General features: G+C 43.4%; 1 protein-coding gene across 2 annotated transcripts in view; it reads left to right on the forward strand.

Annotated features, from left to right (window-relative positions):
• LRRTM4 (leucine rich repeat transmembrane neuronal 4) overlaps positions 1 to 24,168 on the forward strand; it is a 122,166-nt gene extending 97,998 nt beyond the window's left edge. Inside the window, exon 3 of one of the 2 annotated variants that reach the window (XM_058820264.1) lies at positions 22,963 to 24,168. In XM_058820264.1, coding sequence (XP_058676247.1) covers positions 22,963 to 23,184 — 222 coding nt within the window. In that variant the 3' untranslated portion in view covers positions 23,185 to 24,168. The remainder of the gene's footprint in view (positions 1 to 22,962) is intronic. The other variant, XM_058820265.1, reaches the window with a different exon arrangement.
• Positions 24,169 to 24,425: the final 257 nt, after the last annotated feature.

Here is a 24,425-nt window from a genome sequence, read left to right on the forward strand (position 1 = left end):
AACGTGGGTGTCGCAATAGAACACGAAATAAAACAACCTGGACACTGGAACTGCAAGGTAAAAAGAAGGGAAGTTTATTTCCTGACTCCAACATTTATAGATTTCCAAAAGTGACAGTGAATTGGAGAGTGAAGTGCCCAAGGCCAGGCTGGAGCCACCTGGGACAGTGGGAAATGTCCCTGTCCATGGCAGGGGTGGCACTCGGTGACTTTGAGGTCCTTTCCCACCCAAACCATTCCCTCCCAGCTGTGGGGTCACCTTCCTTCATAAAAACCAACCCCAAACACCCCAAAACCCTCAAACAACCCCAAAAACCCCCAAAAACACCAAAACCCGCAAACAACCCCAAACCCCCCAAACAACCCCAAAACCCCCAAACAACCCCAGCTGCTTTCATGCTCGTGGGCACTCAAATTTTAAACTAGGCTTGGAGAGGTTAAGGCAGGTCTGACAACCAGACCCAGGTTTAGAAGCCACAGAGACGCTTTTTGAATCCTTATCCCAATTTTGTCCCTCAGTAAATAAATTGTTTTAAAGCTGAAATCTTAAAATCACTCAGGCTTTCAGTGACTGCCTTGGATTTTTTTGATTTTTTATTCTCCCCAGCCAGAAAGCCAAATTATACAGGTTATATCCCATGTAATTCCTTTTCTGGCTCTATCTTATCTCCAGCTCTTAGCTGATGTGATTGAAAAACTCTGCCATTCCACGACATAAATCCCAATAAAGCCCCAAAGGCCGGCCAGGAGCAGGTCCAGTCTCTTTAAAGTCTAAATGTTTTTATGTCTTGATTTATTTTTTAATTAATTCTTTTTAATGAAAGGAAGGGAAAAAACTCAAATTGCACCTCCTGATGAACAACAGTGTGGGAAGTGGGGAGGAGAGAAAAGCATGTGGATGCATTTGGATCTGGAGCTGCTGTATTTTACAGCCACCTAAAATACCCAAATTTTCCTGTTTATTTGTCACTTTCTTCTTTTATTTGTCAGGTTTTTAGACTTCAAATTATTTGTGGCTCAAGTGGCTGAATTCCCAAAGTTCTCTCCCTGTTTTCAGCAGAGCAACAAAAGGGAAACAAAGTTTACTTGGTTTCTGGGTAAAGCTCTAAAAAGGGGTGGAAATATGGGAAATTTTTGGTTCATCTGCTGTCTGAGCTGTCTCTGTGGGATGAAATTATTGAGGGACACAGCAGGGATGAAAGTGCTCACTATTTGTTTATTTGGGGTTTTAATGCTCCCAAACCACATTTCAAACTGAATTTTTAGGTGGGACACTGAGAGTTACACAGGTTCTCCTCTGAGGCTGAAATGTTCCTTGTAAGCTGCTCAATGGGATTCTCCAGGATGGAAAAATGCTGGATTAAAAAATTTTAAAAATTAAGTTAATTTAAATTTTAAAAATTAAAAAAATTAATTTATATTAAAAAAAATTTAAAATTCTGGATACCGATTGGTGTTTAAGGTCTTCAGGTTTACAGAATTACCAAGATTGGAAGAGACCTTCAAGATCTTCCAGTTACCCCAGCAGCTCCAGCACCAGCCCTAAAAATTCTCCCCAAGTGCCACATCCAGAGACACTGACCCCACCAATTTCATGGGGAAAATTTTTCCAAGACCTGACACCTTTTCCACTGGAAAATCCATTTCCAAAATCCAACCTGAGCCTCCCTGTCACAGCTTGGGGCCATTTCCTCTCTTTCTGTCACTTGAAACCAACCTCACCTCACCTCAAAATCCTCTCGGAGAGCTGAAACTTCCCCCAGATTTCAAAAATAACCAAATCTCCCCCAACATGTTTATTAAGGATGTTTTGGAGGCAGAACTGCCTTGGCCTGAGCTGGATATAATTTTTGCTGGCATGACAAGTTGAGATTAGAGCTGGCGTGCCGTGGGCAGGATTTAGTGCTTCATCTCTTTGTATTCACCTCAGTCAATAAGGCAGGAAATTTATTTACTGCCCAGAGTGAGTTTAGTGCCTGTCTGGAGCGTTGTTTCAGCAGCTGGAAATGGCAGCACATCCATGGATCTGCTCTGGAATGAATGGCTTTCGATGCCCCAGGAGAAGGATGAACAAACCTGTTTGTGCTGTATTGACACAGAGATGAATTTCCCCTCCGAGTTGAATCCCGTGGATTTTGATGATTTTTTTCTTGAGAAAGTTTTCCTGTTTGATTGTTGTTGGAAGATGGGGTTTAAAATAATTCAATTTTTTTTTAGATCTTGGAGTCATTAACAGGCAAAATTGGAACTGGCACTTGAGGGGAAAGTTGTTCCCATGTGGAAAGAATGAGGGAAACCTGTTTGGGGGGAAAAGACAGAAATTTGGACAAAACCATTTGGATTTTGCTTTTTCCAGGCCAGGGGAGCACAGGGCCCTGCTGTCTCCCAGCACAGCTCTGGTTTTTCCATGTTGACCTGGGAAAACTTTTGGCTTCCATCCCATCCATCACAGAGTGTGGAATTCCGTGTTGGGCTGGAATTCATGGCTGGAATTTCACCTGGGCTGGCGAAAGAAATGAAAAGGGAAAATCCCCAGGTCTGCCCCTTCTTTCCTTTCTCTCAGGTGATTTTATCCCTGGGAAAACTCATGGAATTTGTCCATCCATGAGTTTCTCCTGTCCTGCCCATTCCAGGCCCATTGTTCTCCTTCCCAGCCACTGGAAGCCCACAGTGAAGTGGAAAAAGTTCATCATTGCCCAAGTCTTAATTGAAGAGATTTAAATCTTGCAGCACTCTTTAGGATATCCATAATATATTATGTATTAATATATTAATGAATACATAAAATAATTATACTTTAACACATAAGCTTAAAAATAAATAGGTTAATTAAGGACGTGTAATGAGCCATTTAGAGCAGAAAATGGGTGTCACTGAGAGCTTTGTGTGGGTGTTGAATTGGGAGATGGCCTGGGGGCTCAGGAAATGGCCACTCTGAGGGGAAAACTCGCAGGGTTTTTGTGACTTGTGAATGATTCCTGGGATCCCACAAGGTGGGAAAGAATCCAAATTCTGGAATGCTTGGGGTGGCACCAGGGTGAAGAAGGGCTGGGGGCAGCCAGGTGGAATCAGCCTGGGTGTGAACAGAACCTTTTTATTGGAAAGCAATCCCTCCTTAGTAAGCCAAAAGTGGAGGGAAAAAAAGATCAGCAATTCCTCTTTCTGCTCCAGTGAAGCTCCTGATTCCCTGGGAAGTTTGAGAGACTTTTTCCTTTGCTTAACACAAAAAAAAAAATAAAAAAGAAAAAGAAAAAAAGTTAATTGGAAATGACAAGAGGAAAATTATCCAGCTGAATGCTTTGATAAGCAATCAAGGCTTAATAGATTAGAAAATATAATTAATTACTTAATTATGCTCAAAGTGGTTGTTGTTGGGAGATTGTTCAGCAAAAAGCCATTGTTGGGTGGGAGGAAGTGCCCCTGGAATGAAGGTTGGGCTGCAGGGAGCCTTTGGAGGGAGCAGACAAGTTGTTCCACGCTCAGATTCCACAAATCCCAAAAGGTTTTTACAAGGAGGAGCTTCCCCAGAGGGTGCTTGGATTGAAAAATCAGGGATTTGAGGTGTAGGAAACCCCCTGGATGAGACCACCCTGAGCTCCATCTGGGTTGTCATTCCCTGGAAAACAACATCCCAATGATTAAAGGATGCTGTGGCTGCTCATCTTGGGTTTTGGGCTGTGTGATGCGGCCCTGCCATCTGGAACATGTTCTGGTCATTTCTGTGCTGCCTGAGCCTCACAACAGCTCCTTGATTTAAGCAGGAATCACTGAACCCTTTAATGATTTGGAGCACAGATTCAAAATGGCCTGGAATTTTTAAGTATTACCCCCTCAAATTTCACCCTGCTCCTTTTAATTTCAGGGGAGTTCTGAAAAACAAAAAAAAAGAATAATTCTGATATTCCTCAAATTTTACCCTGCTCCTTTTAATTTTGGGGGAGTTCTGAAAAAAAAAGAATAACTCTGATATTCCAAAAATGCACTGCACATTTTTCAATGCTTCTCCCAAGGGTGGATCTCAGCTCTTAATTATTTGGAGCACAGATTCAAAATGGCCTGGAATTTTTAAGTATTACCCCCTCAAATTTCACCCTGCTCCTTTTAATTTCAGGGAGGAGCTCTGAAAAACAAAAAAAAGAATAATTCTGATATTCCTCAAATTTTACCCTGCTCCTTTTAATTTCAGGAGAGTTCTGGAAAAAAAAAAAAAAAAAAAAAGAATAATTCTGATATTCCAAAAATGCACTGCACATTTTTCTGTCCTGGTCATATTTCCCTGGAAGAGCCTGTGAGCTCCTAATGGTGGCAGTAACTTTTCCATAGGTTGAAATAAGTGACTGGTTTGGGTTTATTTCCTGAAAAACACATTTCCCATCTATGCAGTAAATGAACTAAAGGCAGCTATGAGGAACTGTTTGCTCACCAGCTTTAGCTACAGAAGAGGAGAAAATCCTTTCGAATTGCGCAATAAAACTTCAGGAGCACCAAATTAGTCGTGTTTTGCCTCATTGACACAGAGCGGTTTCCAGCCAAAGTTTTTCTTGGGAGGCTTTCCTTGCCTGGCTCAGGAATCCAGGTTAAATCTCCCTCCAAGTGAGCTGCAGGAAAGTCCAACGTGGGCAATTCCTTCCCGCTCCCCATTGCTGGGTTGGGGATAGAGGAATGGATTTTCCCTGGAGGGGTTCAGGCTGTGGAGGAGGCAGCAGAAATCTCAGGGAAATCTTGGATTCCATGAGCTGAGATCCATCCCTGGGAGAAGGAGGAGGATTGATGGATCCAATCCTGGGAGAAGGATTGATGGATCCATCCCTGGATTCCATGAGCTGAGATCCACCCTCGGGAGAAGGACTGATGGGTCCACCCTGGGAGAAGGATTGGTGGATCCACCCTGGATCCCATGACCTGAAATCCATCCCTGGGAGAAGGATTGATGGATCCCATGAGCTGGATTCCATGAGCTGAGATCCATCTCCAGGAGAAGGATTCATGGATCCATCCCTGGGAGAAGGATTTATGGATCCATCTCTGGATCTCATGAGCTGAGATCCATCCTTGGGAGAAGGATTCATGGATCCACCCCGGGAGAAGGATTGATGGATACACCCTGAATTTCATGAGCTGAGACCCATCCTTGGATCCCATGAGCTGAGATCCATCTCCACGAGAAGAATTGATGGATCCACCCTGGATCCCAAGAGCTGAGATCCATCCCTGGGAAAAGGATTGATGGATCCACCCCTGGGGATTCCATGAGCTGAGATCCATCCCTGGGAGAAGAAGGACTGATGGATCCATCCCTGGATCCCATGACTTGAAATCCACAGCTGGGAGAAGGGTTGATGGATCCACTCCTGGAAAATCCACTCCATGAGCTGAGATCCATCCCTGGGAGAAGAAGGACTGATAGATCCATCCCTGGATCCCATGACTTGAAATCCACAGCTGGGAGAAGGGTTGATGGATCCACTCCTGGATTCCATGAGCTGAGATCCATCCCTGGATCCCAAGAACTGAAATCCACCCTTGGGAGAAGGATTGATGGATCCATCCCTGGGAGAAGGACTGATGGATCCACTCCTGGAAAATCCACTCCATGAGCTGAGATCCATCCCTGGGAGAAGGAGAGGGATTGATGGATCCGTCTCTGGATTCCATTAGTTGAGATCCTTCCCTGGGAGAAGGACTGATGGATCCACCCCTGGGGATTCCATGAGCTCAGATCCATCCCTGGGAGAAGAAGGACTGATAGATCCATCCTTGGATCCCATGACTTGAAATCCACAGTTGGGAGAAGGGTTGATGGATCCACTCCTGGAAAATCCACTCCATGAGCTGAGATCCATCCCTGGGAGAAGGAGAAGGATTGATGGATCCATTAGTCTCTGGATTCCATTAGTTGAGATCCTTCCCTGGGAGAAGGATTGATGGATCCACCCCTGGGGATTCCATGAGCTCAGATCCATCCCTGGGAGAAGGAGAAGGATTGATGGATCCGTCTCTGGATTCCATTAGTTGAGATCCTTCCCTGGGAGAAGGATTGATGGATCCACCCCTGGGGATTCTGTGAGCTCAGATCCATGTGTGAGAGAAGGAGGAGGAGGATTGATGGATCCGTCCCTGGGAGAAGGACTGATGGATCCACCCCTGGGGATTCCGTGAGCTCAGATCCACGTGTGAGAGAAGGAGGAGGAGGATTGATGGATCCGTCCCTGGGAGAAGGATTGATGGATCCACCCCTGGTTCCCATGGCCCCAGCAGGAAAAGAGCTGCTCAAAAACGTTGCTCTCATTCCCAGCCCCTGGCAGACCCACATTTGCTGCTCCCTGAGCTCTGCTGGGGCTGTTGCGTGGAAAGGTATCCAAGGATCCCAGCCTTTGGAAAGGCTTCACATAAATCCTGTTCCACTCACATTTACCTGCCAATCTCCATTAGTTCTCAAACCTAAAATCTCTTTTGAGCTTGTTTAGGGTGCTTGGGCTGCAGTTCCTTCGCTCATTTTTTATTTCCTTGAGTTTGGATCAAGCGCTGGCTGGAAGAATTCAGGAAAAAGAGCAGAAACCTCATTCCCAAGATGTGGATTTATTTGTAAAAGATGGAGAGTGTTAATCTGGGGTGCAGACGTGGGATGGGGCTCTGAGAGGGACGCAGGGAGACCCAGGTGAAGGAGCTGGGGGACAGCTGGGAGGTTTGGGATCTGACAACATCAAAAGAACACAAATTAACAGGAAGCAGCTTTGGTGGGAGGCAAACAGTTGGTGGGAACGAGCTGAGCTTGGTGAGGTCAGATCTGCCTTTGAAGATGAGAGCTCAGCTCCTGCAGCTGTGCCCCAAACCCTCCCAAAACCTCCTGCTGCTGGATTCTGGCATGGACAGCGCAGCTAAAAGGGTTTCTAGGCACGAAATTACCAAATCTGCACTTAATTGCATCATCCTGGGTGTGTTCAGCCTGGAGAAAAGGACACTCAGGGGTGCTTTATTTTATGTTTAATATATTTGTTTCGTATTTATTTATATATGTATTTAATTATATATTAATTATATATGTATGTTATTATGTTGATAATAATAATTTTATATTAATTATATTAAATATATTACTTAATAATATGAACATATTTATTTATTTTATTTATTTTATATTTAATATCTTTATACATTAATTTATTCTATATTAAAATAAAAAATTATAAATTTTTATAAAATAAAATTGTGTTGGGCTGCAGAAACAATTTAATGATTTCACTTTTCTGAACTGGAGGAGTTTTTCAAATGGATTTGATGGGCCTTGATTTGCAACACTGGGGCAAGAATTTGAGATCCTGAGGGTTCTAAAGCTCCTTCTGGTCTTTTGTCACTGTGGTCCTTCAGTGACTGCACTGGTATCACCATCCAAGGATTCCATTAGCATCAGTCTCAGCCAAAAATCCAGCAGGAAACGCAGGGAAACACAGAAATATTAAATACAGGAAAGATTTATTTTGATTTTATCTCTTTCATGCTGGAGGAGCATCGAGGCCCGTTGTGGTGCTGCTGAGGGGTGCTGGGAGCCTGTTTGGTGTCAGTCCTGGCAGTGGGGATGTGTGGACACCGTGTGTGTGACCGTGTTCACAGGGGTCTCAGGTTGAGGGAAGAGACGAGGATCTGACTCCGTGTTTCAGAAGGCTTGATTTATTATTTTGTGATATATATTACATTAAAACTATACTAAAAGAATAAAAGAAAAGGTTCTCATCAGAAGGCTTAGCTGAGAATAGAAAGGAGTGAACACAAAGGTTTGTGGCTCGCAGAAAGTCCGAGCCAGCTGGCTGTGATTGGCCATTAATTAGAAACAACCACACGAGACCAATCCCAGATGCACCTGTTGCATCCCACAGCAGCAGATAACCATTGTTTACATTTGTTTGTTCCTGAGGCCTCCCAGCTTCTCAGGAGGACAAATCTTAAGGACAGGATTTTTCATGAAAAGATGTCTGCGACATTCATCCAGCCGTGGAATCAGTTCATAGCCAAGATCCCTTTTTAACTCGCTTGCACTACACATCCCTGAGGTTTTGATAAGCACATTCCAAGGATGTTTGGATTTTTTTTTTATGGATTCCTTCTTGTGATATATTACATTAAAACTATACTAAAAGAATAGAAGAAAGGATTTCATCAGAAGGCTGGCTAAGAATAGAAAGGAATGATAACAAAGATTTGTGGCTTGGACAGAGATTCTGAGCCAGCTGACTGTGATTGACCATTAATTAGAAACAACCACATGAGACCAATCCCAGATGCACCTGTTGCATCCCACAGCAGCAGATAACCATTGTTTACATTTTGTTCCTGAGGCCTCCCAGCTTCTCACGAGGTAAAACCCCAAGGAAAGGATTTTTCATAAAAGATGTCTGCGACACCGTGTACCCACCACCAACTCCTGTTCTCCACAGATCTGCTCCTCCTGGGCTGCCTCCACTCCCCAGCACACACACACACACAGAGCTGCCACAGCCACATGACAGGGGGAGTCATTTGGGGATAAAAGCTCTGTATTCATGTGTTTAGCTCGTGGAAAAATCTGTCCCTCAATCTGTGCGAGATCTTTTTTTCTTGTTTGCTATTTTCCTTTCTCCCACCCTTCATCTGTCACTCCTGTCTGGAGCACAAGCTCTGCAGGGCAAGGGCTCGCAAGCGTCGAGAACCAGGAGCAGCTCCAGCTCTTGTCAAGGCCTCTGGGCACAGCAAACAGCAGATTTTGGATGTTGAGAGGTTTATTTATCTTCAGATTTCTCCTCACAGTGTTTTGGAGGAGATAGCACCTGGATTTTATTGGTGAAGCAATCATTGGGTGATTGTTCCAGGTGGGTGTAGAGACAGGAAAGGGAAAGATATTCCTCACTGTGAGGGTGAGGATGGGCTGGGATGGAATTCCCAGATTTGCTGTGGCTGCCCCTGGATCCCTGGAAGTGCCCAAGTCCAGGCTGGACAAGACCTGGAGCAGCCTCATCGAGGATCCCTGAGTTTATTGGGATTTTCTTTTTCCAGTGAACCCGTTTGATTGAATCTTCTTGCAATCCAGGTCTAATTTTCAAAGTTCCCTTTGCTTTTGCCAACTCACTTTCTGTAAATAACTTATTGGTTTGCATTCTTTTATAGAGAAAGAGAAATTTGATGGACTGTTGGTTTGTCCAGTGTCATTGGAGGGGTGGCGCTGTCACCCTGTCACAGACACATTTCATGAAAAATCCTTTCCTTAGGATTTTTCCTCCTGAGAAGCTGAGAGGCCTCAGGAACAAAATGCAAACAATGGTTATCTGCTGCTGTGGAATGCAACAGGTGCATCTGGGATTGGTCTCATGTGGTTGTTTCTAATTAATGGCCAATCACAGTCAGCTGGCTCAGACTCTCTGGTCAGTCACAAGATTTTATTATTCCATTCCTTTCTATTCCTTGCTACCTTTCTGATGAAATGCTTTCTTCTATTCTTTAGTATAGTTTTAATATATAATTTTCTTTTAAAATAATATATATCATAAAATAATAAATCAGCTTTTGAAACATGGACTCAAGATTCTCACCTCTTCCCTCATCCTGGGACCCCTGCGAACACCACATTCACCTTCCAATCCACTGTCACTTTTGCAAATCTATAAATGTGGGAGTCAGGAGATAAAGTTCCCTTTTCCACCTCGAGAGCTGCAGCAGTGTTTGTGTTGTTTGGTGTCCTGCGGTGACTCAGGTGCTCTGCAGCCCTCTCCTGGCTGCATCCAAGAGCGCTCAGCTGGGCGGGGAAATCGCTTCCTTCCCTCTGCATGGGACTGAACTCTGCTTTTCCAGAGAAATTCTCACATCTCTGTGTGCAAAGGGCAGATTTGGCTCCTGGCAGCTGCTCCAGGGGCATCCTGACACCCGGGGATGATCTGTCCTGGACAGGATTGTATTCATGTATAGTAATGCAAGCTTGGAGATCTCTAAAGCCAATGGTTTAGAAATCTCTTATTGGTCCATTCTGTCTGGGATATTTGCTTGCTATGCAGGCTGGGCAGTGGGGAAAAGAAGAAAATTAATCAGGCATATACACACATATATATAAATATAAAAACTATATAAAATTAAAGTTATATATAAATATATATTATATGTATATGTATATGTATATGTATATGTATATGTATATATATATGAATATATATGTGTATGTATATATATGTATATTTTTATATTTTCCTAATATATGTGTACATACATATATATTTTTTATATTTTATATATATTTTTTTATATATTATACATATATATTATATAAAATATATTTTTATATATTTTATAAATGTTTATGTGTTATATATATGGATACGTACATATATATTATTATATGTGTATTTTAAAATATATTACATATATAAATATATATATATTTATATATACCTATATATTTTAATATATACTTTATATATATATTTCTCCTCCATCTCTCTCACTTTCCCTCCATCTCTCTCATTTCTCCTCTATCTCTCTCCTTTCTCCATCTCTCTCCTTTTTCCTCCATCTCTCTCATTTCTCCTCCTCTCATCCCTTCCTTTGACACCCATTTTCTGTAAAGAACGACCCCTTGAGATGACTGAAAAACCCCAAATTATCTGCTCTCTTAGGCCAGCATTGAGCATTGAATTTCAAATTATGGACTTTGTCCTCTTAGAGTTTACTGGGGTTGCAGGAGCTGGATATCATTTATATTTTTAATATTGCCATATTAAATGGAATTGGTGCCAGTTAAAAATGTGCCAATTACAAATGTAGTTCTAAGCAATTTTTTGATCAAAATGGGTCGAGATTCACCTGATTGCAGCCAAAATATTTTGGGTCTAGGATAAATAGGTAACAATGCAGGAAATTTTCCCTTTTTTTAATCCCTTTCTTCTCACACTGGTGTTTTTTGATCCCCAGTGTTTTGTTTATATCCTCTCATATCTTTAGGACAAAATATTTTACAATTTGAGCCGTGTTCCCCCTGCTTTAGGAAACACAGTTTTTGTTCTCTTGATGCACAGGATCAATGCCCAACTTGAAACAGTATTTAAAAACCTTTGGAGAAGCCATCAATTCCTGGAGAGCTCTTTTGCAGCCCATCAATTCTGGGCAGATCTAATGAAAAGCAGAGTTTGAATATGAGACAGAGACTTATTCTCCTCATTCTGCAGCTCCTTCATCTGTCACCGTGGCAGCAGCAGGATCAGATGTTCCTATTAAATCCTGGATTTATTTGTTGGGACTAATGGAGGGAGCAGTTGCCATCTTTTGGATCACCACATGGAAGAGCAACTGTACCTTTCCCTTTATTGCCATAATTTTTTTTTTTTTTTTTTTTTAAGAATGTGCCCCATTCCCTACATGATGTTCTGGAATACCATGGAAGGTCCAGCTCCATGGAATTTTGGGGCTGAAACAGCAGGAATTCAGCAAGCTGGGAGTGCTGAGGGTCTGGGGGAGTCATTATGGGATTTTTGCCCATTTTTTTGCTCTTTCTTTGTGGCATATTTAGCCTGGCCTGAGAGGTTGAGTTCAAACTCACTTCAGTCTGGTACGAGTGGGGAGCACAAATCCCTGGGGGAAAAAAGAGCTTTAAGTGTCTAAATTAAAGCTGAGTTGACTAAAATTTTGGAAAGTCTGTGCTGCAGGCCCAAAGTTCCATGGAGCTGGGCCTTCCACACGGGCCCTGGAATACCATGGAAGGTCCAGGTCCATGGAATTTTGGGGCTGAAATGGCAAGAATTCAGCAAGTTGGGAGTGCTGAGGGTCTGGGGGAGTCATTATGGGATTCTTGACCCTTTTTCTGCTCTTTGTGGCACCTTTGGCCTGGCCTGAGAGGTTGAGTTCAAACTCAATTCAGTCTGCAGCTCTGCCATGAGTGAGGAGCACAAATCCCTGGGGAAAAATGAGCTTTAAGTGTCTAAACAAAAGCTGAGCTAACTAAAATTTTGGAAAGTCTGTGCTACAGGCCCAAAATTCCACGAAGCTGGGCCTTCCAGGCAGGCCCTGGAATACCATGGAAGGTCCCGCTCATGGAATTTTGGGGCTGAAACAGCAGGAATTCAGCAAGCTGGGAGTGCTGGAGGTCAGAAGAAGGCTCTGGAGGAGTCATTATGGGATTTTTGACCCTTTTTCTGCTCTTTCTTTGTGATCCTTTGGGCTGGAGGCGCCTTAGGCCTGGCTGGAGGCGCCTTAGGCCTGGCCTGAGAAGTTGAGCTCAAACCCAATTCAGTCTGCAGCTCTGCTATGAGTGAGGAGCACAAATTCCTGGGGAAAAAATGAGCTTTAAGTGAATAAATAAAAGCTGTGCTGACTAAAATTTTGGAAAGTCTGTGCACCCAAAGATATGGTGAGACTCCCAATGGGTTTTTTTCTACCTGTGGATAAGGAACTACTCCAAAGGACTGTGCTGTGTTTAAGGGACTCATTCTTTGTTTCATCCCCAGGCTTCCATCCCTATCAACTTCCAGAGGAAACAATCCCAGGAGCACTCAAAGCAATTATTAATGGCTTTCTAATTAGAATATCTAGATGATTTGTTTATTTGATCAGCCCTCCAAGGCAGAAAATCAAAGGTTCCTGTGCATCTCATGCCGAGTTTTTCATCAGTGGGGCTTTTCTTCAGGAGCCAGACACGTCATAAAAAAACAGATCAAGCCATTTAAAAGAAATATTTTGCCCAAGGAACAATAACAAGGCTTAGAAGGCTTTTTCTTCTTTCTGGGAGTTTCCTTTAGGGAAACCTTTTCATTTCCTGATTGAAAGATCAAATCTGCCCATGGAGGGAGCAGTGGGGTGTGGATGATTTTTCTCCTGATCTCTAGAAAAACACACTCAGCTAAAGAGTCCGTGGAGAGGTTCTGCTTTAAAGGGGAAAGCATTTGTGTGATTGGAGAGAAGGATTAGGAATTTATCTGTAGGGAAGGCGAGGAAATCTTCAAATTCAGTTCACCGTGTCAATGGAACTGTCAGTGTGATGTTACAGGGCTTTAAAACCTGGGATGCACTCGGCAAGGGCGACCCAATAAATCATAAAAGTTCTCTCTTTGCTGCACGCACCCAGGCTGGCCTGAGGATGGTTTAGAAGTCGGTGAATGCTTTCATCTCAAATTAGAAATTAATAGCTGTATTTTAATTCTGTTTGTATTAAATTGACCAATTCTATGCAGTATTATATAATCCCATAGATTCCTAAATTGCTTATTACCAAGATGTGCAATTTCTTAGGTTAATGTGTCTCTAATCACATCTAACACAATGATGTTTGTTTAATTCCTGTAGTTACTAATTATCAGTTGGCTTTTTATGAGCTACAAATAGACCTTTAACAGGATCTGGAGAAGGAACTGGGGGCTGCAGCATCTTTGTCCCATGCAAAGAAAATGTTTCTCCACATTTTTCATACCAAGACCTCTCTTCTGTCAGTCCATGCCAATTTTGGGGTCCCATTCCCATAGAAATACAAGAATTAACAAGATTAATTATAATTTCGTAGAATGATAATTTTGTAGAATTTAGGATCCAAATCTGCCCCATCCCCATGGAATGCCAGCCCTTGGTGGATGTTCAGCAGGTTGTCCTGGATTTCCTGCAGAAAACCAACAGATAGTTGGTGGGTTTTTTTCTGGAACTCCTGATTTTGGGGCAGTGACTCAATGCCCTGTGGAACCTTTTCTCCATGCTGAGGCTGCCAAATCCTCCCTCAACCCTGAGGACAGCTGAAAAGAGCATGGATGTGGTTTGGGAGGAAAGAAGAGAGAATCTAGGATGGATTCTGTCTACAGTGGGAAGTAAATTGGAAATTTACTGAAATTGCAGGAGACTGACTGTGGGAATTGCACCTCCAAGCCCAGCTTTTGGGGTTACCCGAAATTCAGGGAGATTCTGGCCTAACAGAGGCACCAAGCCCAGTGGGATCTGCACCTCTCAGAAATCCTGGGCTAATTAAGGAGCTTGAAGACCTTCACCTAAAACTGCAAAACTGCAGCTGGCAGATTTCCTTTTTCTTCTTTCCTGAGCTGCTCAGGTGCCACAGGGCCCAGCTCAGTGACAGCAGAGCTCACCAACCCTCCTCAGAGTCAAGCACGCGCTAAATGTTTCAATAAACGAGATTTTGGATTCTTTTGTTTTAATCAATGAGAATTACCTGAGGAAACATGAACTGCAGAACAAAAGGCCTGCTCCAAACAGCAGCCAGGCACTTTTGTGTCTGTTCCAAGTGGAAGCAGAGCACGCAGACCTGCTCATATTTCAGCGCTGAGCTCAGCGCCCGCGCTTGTCCTTCGGAACGTGTTTGATGGGAATGTTTGATGGGGCATTTTCCTGAATAGGGATATTTTTCTGCTCTGCCTCCAAAGGGATGTTCCAGGGCCGTTGCCTGTGATTTTTCAGTGGCATGAAATGCGCTGGAATTGTTTATCCCAGCTCTGTCTGCCTAATGTGCCCAATCAATCTGTCTCTGAGGTGAAGCCGCGTGCTCCGCTAATCACCGCGCTACCACAGAACATCTTGCTTATTTTTACTCTAAATTATGATCGGCTTGGAAATGAACTCTGAATTTGATTTATCAACAGCTCCGATGCTAATTCACCAATGAAGTCATGGTGCTCTGAGACTAAATATTAGCGCTAATGAGAAAACATCGCTTCCACGTTTTGTAACTCCGAGTTTCCACAGGTCCTGAAGTTGTGGGTAATTAATTCATTGAATCATTAACTGGGCAAGCATTTCCACAAGAATCAGTTTACCTGGATTAGAGATTACCAGCAAATGTCAAACCAGATAATGTTGAGCTACCAGGGAATATTCATGCTGTTTAAAGGGGGAAATGTATCCCTCTAATTCACCAATGAAGTCATGGTGCTCTGAGACTAAATATTAGCATTAAAGAGAAAATCACTGCCACATTTTGTAACCCTGAGTTTCCACAGCTCCTAAAGTTGGGTGTAATTAATTCATGGAATCATTAACTGGGCAAGCATTTCCACAAGAATCAGTTTACCAGCAAATGTCAAACCAGATGATGTTCAGCTACCAGGAATATTCATGCTGAGTTTTTATTGTTTAAAAAGGGAAATGTGTCCCCCTAATTCACCAATGAAGTCGTGATGCTAAATATTAGCGCTAATGAGAAAACATCGCTGCCATGTTTAGCAACTCTGAATTTCCACAGCTCCTAAAGTTGTATGTAATTAATTCATCTAATCATTAACTGGGCAAGCATTTCCACAAGAATCAGTTTACCTGGATTAGAGATTACCAGCAAATGTCAAACCAGAAGATGTTCAACTACCAGGCAATGTTCATGCTGTGTTTTTATTGTTTAAAAAGTGAAATGTGTCCCCTGCAGGGCAGGGCAGGGCTGGTAGTGCCCTGGCAGTCTCCATCAGCAGGGACAGAGCAGATGTTGAGATTCAAACCAGGGTGTTCCTCCTCTTGGAAAACAGAGGCACCAGAATGGAAGGAGTTGAGCTGCAGTGTCTGAACAGTGCCTGGATAAAGCCCAGGTGTCCAGACTGAGGCAGCTGAGACAGCCTGGGACTCAGAAATGCATGATTTTCCCTGCCAGGATCTGGGTTTAGGCTCCTTCTGGAGCAGTCATTTGTCTGCGGCTCCAGTGACAGCGTCAGCCTTTGCACCGTCTCCTTTCAGGGATAAAACAAACTCCACTCCATCCAAACTTCTCCCCAGAGACTGCTGGGCTTGCCAGTCCTTCCATAGATTCCATTTCCCTGTCTCCTGTTGGGAATTCTGGCACTGAGTCACCCAGACAGCCACGGCCATGCCTGAGCCTCCACAAGGACTTTTCCTGCTCTGCAGGATGATGGATGCTGAGGGAAAATGAGCACAAAGAACAAACTCATCGTATTTCCAGCACAATTCAGACCTGTTCCCAAAATCTGGGTGGCCAAAGTTTGATTTAAAAAACTCCAGGGAATTGTTTCAACCTGAGAATGGGTGATTTCATCTGGTTGAAGTGAGTCAGGGAGGTCGTGCCTGCCTGATCCCCTCCACAGATTCCATCCCTGTCTCCTATTGGGAATTCTGACAGTGTTGGGAATTCTGGCACTGAGTCACCCAGACAGCCACTGCCATTCCTGAGTCTCCAAAAGGAGTTTTCCTGCTCTGCAGGATGATGGATGCTGAGAAATCCATCCTCCAAAATGAGCACAAAGAGCAAACTCATCATATTTCCAACAAAATACAACCTGTTCCCAAAACCTGGGCAGCCAAAGTTTGATTTAACAAACTCCAGGGAATCGTTTCAAGCTGAGAATGGGTGATTTCATCTGATTGAAGTGAAGGAAAGAGGTCGTGCCTGCCTGATGCCCTGCAATGAGGCTGCTGCTGTGAGCACAGAGGGAAATACCCGAGCAGGAGCTGCGGCTGGGCACAGAAGTTGATATTTCCCTCCTGGAATTGCTTGGTAGGGAGGTGTCACATCCTGGAGATCATGTTGGGCTGGATTCCAGCTTGTCTGAGGTGTCCTGTTGGGAGGCAGAGCAAGGAATTAAGAATGTGTGAGTGTTTAACAACACAGGAGAGGTGAGAGAGAGAGAGAAAAGCACTCTGGAAATGAGGTCACTCAGCACCACTCAGACCCCAGTCCAAATCCTTGAAAGCTCCCTGAATCCAGTGGGAATATGGAGAGGTTACATCCCTGTAATACTTCTGTGCTTCCCAAGTTCCAGAATAAGGATTTTTATTGATGCTTGGCTAAAAATCTAGGTTTTGATGGCTGCACCTACAACAAACAGAAGTCCAGGCTGAATTCTAAACTCTGACTATTTTTAACAGAACTTTTATGTGTGGTAATCACACTCCCAGACATTTTCAACCTAAGTAAAGCTGATGGAATTCAGTGTTGTGTCAAAGAAACATAAAAGACAAAGAATGCAGATTGCAGTGTGGGTCCCTGCATTTGCATGTTTGGATGCCTGAGGGTTGAGCTGAGCATCAGTGGAGGCTGTCAGAGGACAGGTGGGCAGGGCATGCTGGAAAACACCTTTGTATGCAGGCCAGAATCAACCTGAATTTTGGGTAACACCATTTGGAATTTTGGGTAACACCTTTTCAATACAGAACAGAATCAACCTGAATTTTGGGTAACACCATTTTGAATTTTGGGTAACACCTTTTCCATGCAGGCCCAAATCAACCTGAATTTTGGGTAACACCTTTTCATGCAGGCTTGAATGAACCTGAATTTTGGGTAACACCATTTTGAATTTTGGGTAACACCTTTTCAATACAGGCCCAAATCAACCTGAATTTTAGGTAACACCATTTGGAATTTTGGGTAACACCAGGCCAGATTCTCCCTGAATTTTGGTTAACACCTTTTTGATATAGGCCAGATTCTCCCTAAATTTCAGGTAACACCTTTTCAATGCAGGCCAGAATCAACCTGAATTTCAGGTAACACCTTTTCATGTAGGCCAGAATTTCCCTGAATTTTGCTTAACACCTTTTCATTTAGGCCCAAATCAACCTGAATTTCAGGTAACACCTTTCAGTGCAGAACAGATTCTCCCTAAATTTTGGTCAACACCTTTTCATTCAGGCCAGAATCTCCTTAAATTTCAGGTAACAGCTTTTCATTGGCAGCCTGAATGAACCTGAGTTTTGGGTAGCACCTTTTTGATGTAGGCCCAAATCAACCTGGATTTTGGGTAACACCATTTTGAATTTTGGGTAACACCTTTTCAATGCAGAACAGAATCAACCTGAATTTTGGGTAGCACCATTTTGATGCAGGCCAGATTCTCCCTAAATTCCAGGTAACACTTTTTCATGCAGGCCAGATTCTCCCTGAATTTTGGTTAACACCTTTTCTTGTAGGCCAGAATCTCCCTGAATTTAGGGTAACACCTTTTTTATATAGGCCACATTCTCCCTCAATTTCAGGTAACACCCTTTCAATGCAGGCCAGAATCAACCTGAATTTTGGTTAACACCTTTTCATTCAGGCCAGAATCTCCCTGAATTTTGGGCAGCTCCAGCTGCTCCAGCTGTTTTTGAGGGGAGCACTTGTGCTGCAGCATTGCTGAGCTGGGAACCTCTCCGGTGTCACTTGGGCTTTGACAAGGAGGATTTGCATTCCTTAAACTCCCACCGCTAAACCTTTTGTCTTCCTCCTGTAGCTGGGGATTTGTGTAAAATGTGCTCCTCGCAGGAGCCCTCTTTGAAGTGTGTGGCTGCTTGGGTGCAACATTTATTACGTTTAGAGCGGAGATCTGTGGGGTGTGGGCTTAAGTCAATACTGGGAAACGAATCCAGGCCTAAACTTGCTGAAAACTTCCACCTCTCACAGGGGAGCAACTCCAGGCTTTGCTTAATTAGCTGGTTGCAATTTTCGATAGAATAATGAAATAATTTTGGATAGAATAATGAAATCTCCATGGAATGGTTTGGGCGGGAAAAGACCTCAAAGCCCATCGAGTGCCACCCCTGCCATGACAAGGACATGCCCCACTGTCCCAAGGTTCTTCAACCTGGACTTGCACATTTCCAGGGATCCAGGGCAGCCCCACATCCCCTGGGAATTCCATCCCAGCCCCTCTCCACCCTCCCAGGGAAGGATGAGAGTTCTACCATAAGGTCCAAACCCAAAATGTTCATTGTGTGTCTGATTCCGGGGCTCGTTCTCCTGCCGATTCTGTTTTCCTGCTGCAAAAATTTTCAGGGCTTCAGGTAAGGATTGGGCAGCGCCGGTTTTAGAATTGAAAATGGAAATGAAAAGAGAAAAATTAAAGAGAAGATTTTCAGGAAATGCTGTTCAGGATCACAACAAATCAGAGCATTGTGACTGCCCCATCTCTGGCAGTGCCCAAGGCCAGGTTGGAGCCACCTGAGACAGTGGAAAATGTCCCTGCCCATGGCACTGGATGGACTTTAAGGTCCTTTTCAACCCAAACCATTCCATGATTCCATGTTAAATCCCCCCCATGGATGGAGACTCCACCCCCACGATCCCAGGGCTGTATTTATTTGTCTGAATTTTTTTAAATTTTACCTGACTGGAAATTGTTCTGATTTTTTTTTTGTTGTTGTTGTTTTTTTGTCTTCTTGGAGGCCAAAGCAGCTGAACAGGCCCAGCTCAGGTCACAGCTGGGTTGTTTCAGTCTCTGCACAAACAGTCCTCACCTCAAAGAGCTCCAGACACCAAGGACAAGCAGGGGCAGGGCTGAAGCTTCTCATTTTACAGCTCATAAAATGACTTGTGCAAGGTTATATCTGAGCATCTCAGGTATTAGTTCCATAGCAGGAGTGGGAAAAAAAAAATAAATTACCTCAGAACCTAGAACAAAAACACTTCTAAAATTAATTCTCTGCAACTTAGATGATATTGAACGTGTTTTGTTGATCTCTGGATCTGTAAAAATAGAATAGTAACAGCTTTCTGTGCTGTGAACAGCATCCCCAGTGTTTTCCATCATTTTCCTGGATGAGTGCTGGCACAATTGTCCCCACAACTGCAGCAAGGCTGTGTCCTGGAAAGGCTTTTTGGGGGCTCAGGTGTCACCTGGAGTCATCTCAGAGTAAATAAAAACTGAGCCCTTGTGTGTCCCAGCAAATGCAGAGCTGTTTTCCAGGCAAGGACAGGTTTTAGTGCATTTTTTATTATCACCTCCAGTTTTTGGGACTTGGTGCACGCTGCCTTCCGAGGGTGGGTGCTGATGGCAGATCTGTGCAGGTGTGCTCATCCTGTGTCCATTGGGTGTTATCCCATCCCAGCAGGAATTTTAACACAAACAGCCATTCCACCACGTTGTCTAAGCTTAATTAACAACCGAAATAAAAACTATATCTCTATAACAAAGTCACTTTAACACCACGCACATAAAACCCATTTCCATATTTGCAAAAAGCCAATATTATAATATATATATCTGAAATATATAGATATTTCAGGTTATAAATATAAATATAAATATAAATACACATTTAAGTGTAAATGTAAATGTAAATGTAAATGTAAATGTAAATGTAAATGTAAATGTAATATATCTTAAATATATATATATTTCAGAAATATATATCTGAAATATATATCTATATTTCAGATAATGATGATAAATATAATATATCTTAAATATATATATTTTTCAGATATATATATCTGAAATAAAAACTATATCTCTATAACAAAGTCACTTTAACGCGACGCACATAAAATCTATTTTAATATTTCTGATGAGCCAATATTATAATATATATCTGAAATATATATATATTTCAGATAATAAATATATCTTAAATATATATCTTTCAGATAATAAATATAAATATAGTATAACTGAAATATATATATATATTTCAGATATATATATCTGACATAAAAACTGTATCTCTATAACAAAGTTATTTAACACCACACGCATAAGATCCATTTTCATATTTGCAAAAAGCCAATATTATAATATATATATGAATATTATAATATATATCTGAAATAGATATATATTTCAGATAATAAATATAACTACAATATACCTTAAATATATATCTATTTCAGATACATATATATCTGAAATAAAAACTATATCTCTATAACAAAGTCACTTGAACACCACGCACAGAAAATCCATGTTAATATTTGCAAAAAGCCAACATTATAATTTATATCTGAAATTTATATATATTTCAGATAATGATGATAAATATAACATATCTTAAATATATATATATTTCAGATACGTATATCTGAAATAAAAACAATATCTCTATAACAAAGTCACTTGAACGCCACGCACAGAAAATCCATGTTAATATTTGCAAAAAGCCAACATTGTAATTTATATCTGCAACACTCTGCCTCGGTGTGGAGCTTGCAGCCCGGCCTCAGGTGCTCAATGAGCTGTGTGTTATTGCAGCCAGGCCCTCCATCCCTCAGCTCTCCGGAACACAAACAGTCCTTGGCTTTTATGGGATCATAAAAAGCTGCCTTAAAGCTGAGACAGGGCCTGGCACGGATATTGCTCTATCCAGGGGAGATCCTGTGACTCCACAAGTGAGCACGGTTGTCCCGTCAAATCCCACCCGGCAGCTTGTCCTCTGCGTCCCTGCCACTCAGCTGCCGCGTCAAATCAAATCTGCAGCTGAATTCCAGCTCTCGGAAGGGTTTTTGGGATCTCTCCAGCCTTCTGCAGGGGATCCACATCAAGAGGAACTCTGACCCTGCAAAGTTTCCCAATTAGCTTTAACGCCTTTGCTTTTTCCATGCTGGTTTTTGGGGGATGAAGTGCACGGAGCAATGAAAATTTGGGAGAAATTAGCTCTGCTGGTCTTCACTTAAAGTTCAGCCTGGAAAATCAAAAGGCATTTGTTCCAAGATTGGATTATGTGTAGGATATCTGCAGCTATAATGAGCTCAGGTTTGCTGGCAGCGTTAGAATCAACTCTCGCCTCTCTCTCTCTCCTGCCACATGTGTTTTTCTCCCTCAGAGCATATTTCTTTCGACTTGATCAGCTCATCTCTTGCAGATGATAAAATTATCTGCAAAGATTTGTATCTGATGTTGTGCCATAAATCATATTTAGTCGTAGGATTAACATTTGCAAGTGTGGAATATTTATGGAAGGGGGAAAAAAAAAAAAAGAAGAAAAAAAGCAAAAAAAGCAGGTGGGGGGCTGGCAGTTTCTGAGGATTTACATAAGGAAGAGTTGGCATTCAGGGTTTGGAAATCCATTTGTACAAGGTGTGGATGTGCTCAGCTCTGGTGAGCAGCAGTGGAGCTGCTTTGACAGGGTTTATCTTGGGGAGGTTGGGAGATAAAGAACGCGGGGAACCGTGACCTTGGGTGAGCAGCTTTGTCCTGGAAGCAAGAAACAGATGTTCCAGCTGTGCTGGCACCACCCCTGCTGCCAGCTGCCTCTGCCTTTCACATTCCCAGGCTGCTCTGGAAACACTCAGCACCTTTCCAGGCGCTTTTGGAAGCTGCTGGGTTTACAAACCCCTTGGTTTGTTTTTTTCAGAGCTGGGTCATCCAGAAGAGCCAGAACGGAGCAGTTTGAGCATCTGCCCACAAACTGGGGAAAGGGAGAGAGGGAGGGAGAGCAGCTCCCTCTGCTCTGGCTCCAGCACTGCCAGGCAGGATCCATCCAGGAGGCGGGACACTCATGGAATCCTGGAATTGTCTGGGGTGGGAGGGACCTTAAAATCATCCCATTCCAGCGCCACCATGGGTCCCACACTTTCCACTGTCCCAGGTGGCTCCAACCTGGCCTTGGGCACTGCCAGAGATCTCAAGCTCCTCTGGGAATTCCATCCCAGCCCCTCTCCCAATACTTCTCCTCAAAATCCCATCCAAACCTGCCCAGGGAATCCTGGAATGGTTTGGGGTTGGAGGAGACCTCGAAGCCCATCCAGCCCCACCATGGGTCCCACACCTTCCATAGACCAGGGTGCTCCAGACTGGCCTTGGGCACTTCCAGGGATCCAGGGGCAGCCACAACTGCTCTGGCAATTCCGTCTCAGGAAGTAATTCCATCCCAATATCCCTCAGGCAGTGCAAAACCACTGTCCATATAAAAAAATCCTTCTCCTTCCCTTTTATCACTCTAAGAGAGGCTCTCAGATCCCCCTGGAGCATCTCCTCCTCCCACAGCTCTCCCAGCCTGGCAGTGCTGCCCCAGAGGGACCTGAAGGTGCTGCAGGGAGCTGGGAGCCCTCAGGGCTTTCTCCTGTGGGCTGATCCCAGGGGGGTTGAGGCCGCGTTGGGATTTCTGGTGATTGAGGCCACATTGGGATTTCTGGTGACTGGGGCCGCGTTGGGATTTCTGGTGACTGGGGCCGCGTTGGGATTTCTGGTGACTGGGGCCGCGTTGGGATTTCTGGTAACTGAGGCCGCGTTGGGATTTCTGGTGACTGGGGCCGCGTTGGGATTTCTGGTGATGCTGCACCACCACGATGCTCATCTGCTGCTCTTTGCTCCCGTTCCTCATGCAGGTCCCTCACCACATGAAGACCTTACCCTACTACAGCTACGACCAGCCCGTGATCGGCTACTGCCAGGCCCACAAGCCCCTCCACGTCAACAAGGGCTACGAGACGGTGTCCAGGGACCCGGCGGAGCCCTCCACGCTGGACCTGGGCCGCGAGCACAGCTTCATCGCCACCATCGCGCGCTCCGCCGCCCCCGCCATCTACATCGAGAGAATACCCAACTAACGTTGGCCAACCGCCTCTTGGGGACAGCTCTGGGAGGGACCTTTGGTCCTGCAGGAGACCAGGCAAGGTTGTTCCAACGCCGCCGTTCCAGCGGGGAAACACTCCCGAGGGCAAGGAGGTGGCGGCGCGGAACTCGCAGCGCGGAGAAACTTCAGGATTTTTTCCCTTCGCTTTAAACTTTCAAACAAATTCCTCGGTGTAAATATTAAAGAGAGAGAGAGAGAGAGATTGTCGAGTTCTTATTAAAAAGAACGACAGCGACGGCGGCGACAACAAATAGATTTCACTCTAGCTACATAAAGGGATGGATTAAGAGTTTTGTTTGTATATTTGATTTTTCTACATTGCACGGTTCCAGGGAAGGAGAACCACAGGTAAAAAATAAATGGGGTGGGGAGGGCGAGGCTCTGGGGAGGGTCAGCCATGTTCCCTTATTAAGTGTTTATTACAAAGATCCGTTGACTATTTTTGTTCTTTTTAAACCAACAAAAGATAGCTCTATATTTTCTTTTTTTCCTTTCGGGGGTTGGGTTATTTTTTTTTTGGGGTTGTTTTTTAAGTGGTTGAGCATTAGTATTTCAACCTTCAGACATGGGCATTAAAGCTTATGTTGAACCAAAAGGACCTTGGCAATTGATGCAGAAGAAACAAAGAAACTCGGGTGCATGTACATTTAAGACACAGGCTGTACACTATGGAGGGGGCTTTTGATTTTTTTTATCTTCATTGTGCTTCATTGTTGACACTCTAATTCCTTTTTGGGCTCTAAAACAAAAAAAAAAGGGGGAAATACTGCAATGGAATCACAACTCAGATTTCCAGGCCAGTGGTGCTTGTTAAACAAAATTCGTGGACGTTTGGGAACCAAAATGGAAGCAAAGTGCTTGAAATGGATCAGAAGGAGAATCTTTTAAAGAGCATTTAGTGCAACTCACTGGCTGACACAATTTCTAAAACACGGCAGAATGTGTAACGTTTTTTTGGTTTGGGTTTTGGTTTTGTTTTTTTATTAATTATTATGATCAGTTAGTTTTTGTGTAGTTTTTATCAATAAAATGACAACAACAAACAAACAGAAAAAAAAAAAAGAAGTGGTGGAAAAAAAAAATAAACATATTATTTTGTGGTTGGGACACCACAGCCACGGCACTGTTTGAATGATTTCTCTGGGTGTGTGACACGGGGACAATGCTGGGTCCTGTTCCTCCCCTCTTGGAAGGAAATCAGGAAATTGTTCTGAA

Source organism: Ammospiza caudacuta, chromosome 26 (genome assembly GCF_027887145.1).
Source record: "Ammospiza caudacuta isolate bAmmCau1 chromosome 26, bAmmCau1.pri, whole genome shotgun sequence".
Classification (NCBI taxonomy): domain Eukaryota; kingdom Metazoa; phylum Chordata; class Aves; order Passeriformes; family Passerellidae; genus Ammospiza; species Ammospiza caudacuta.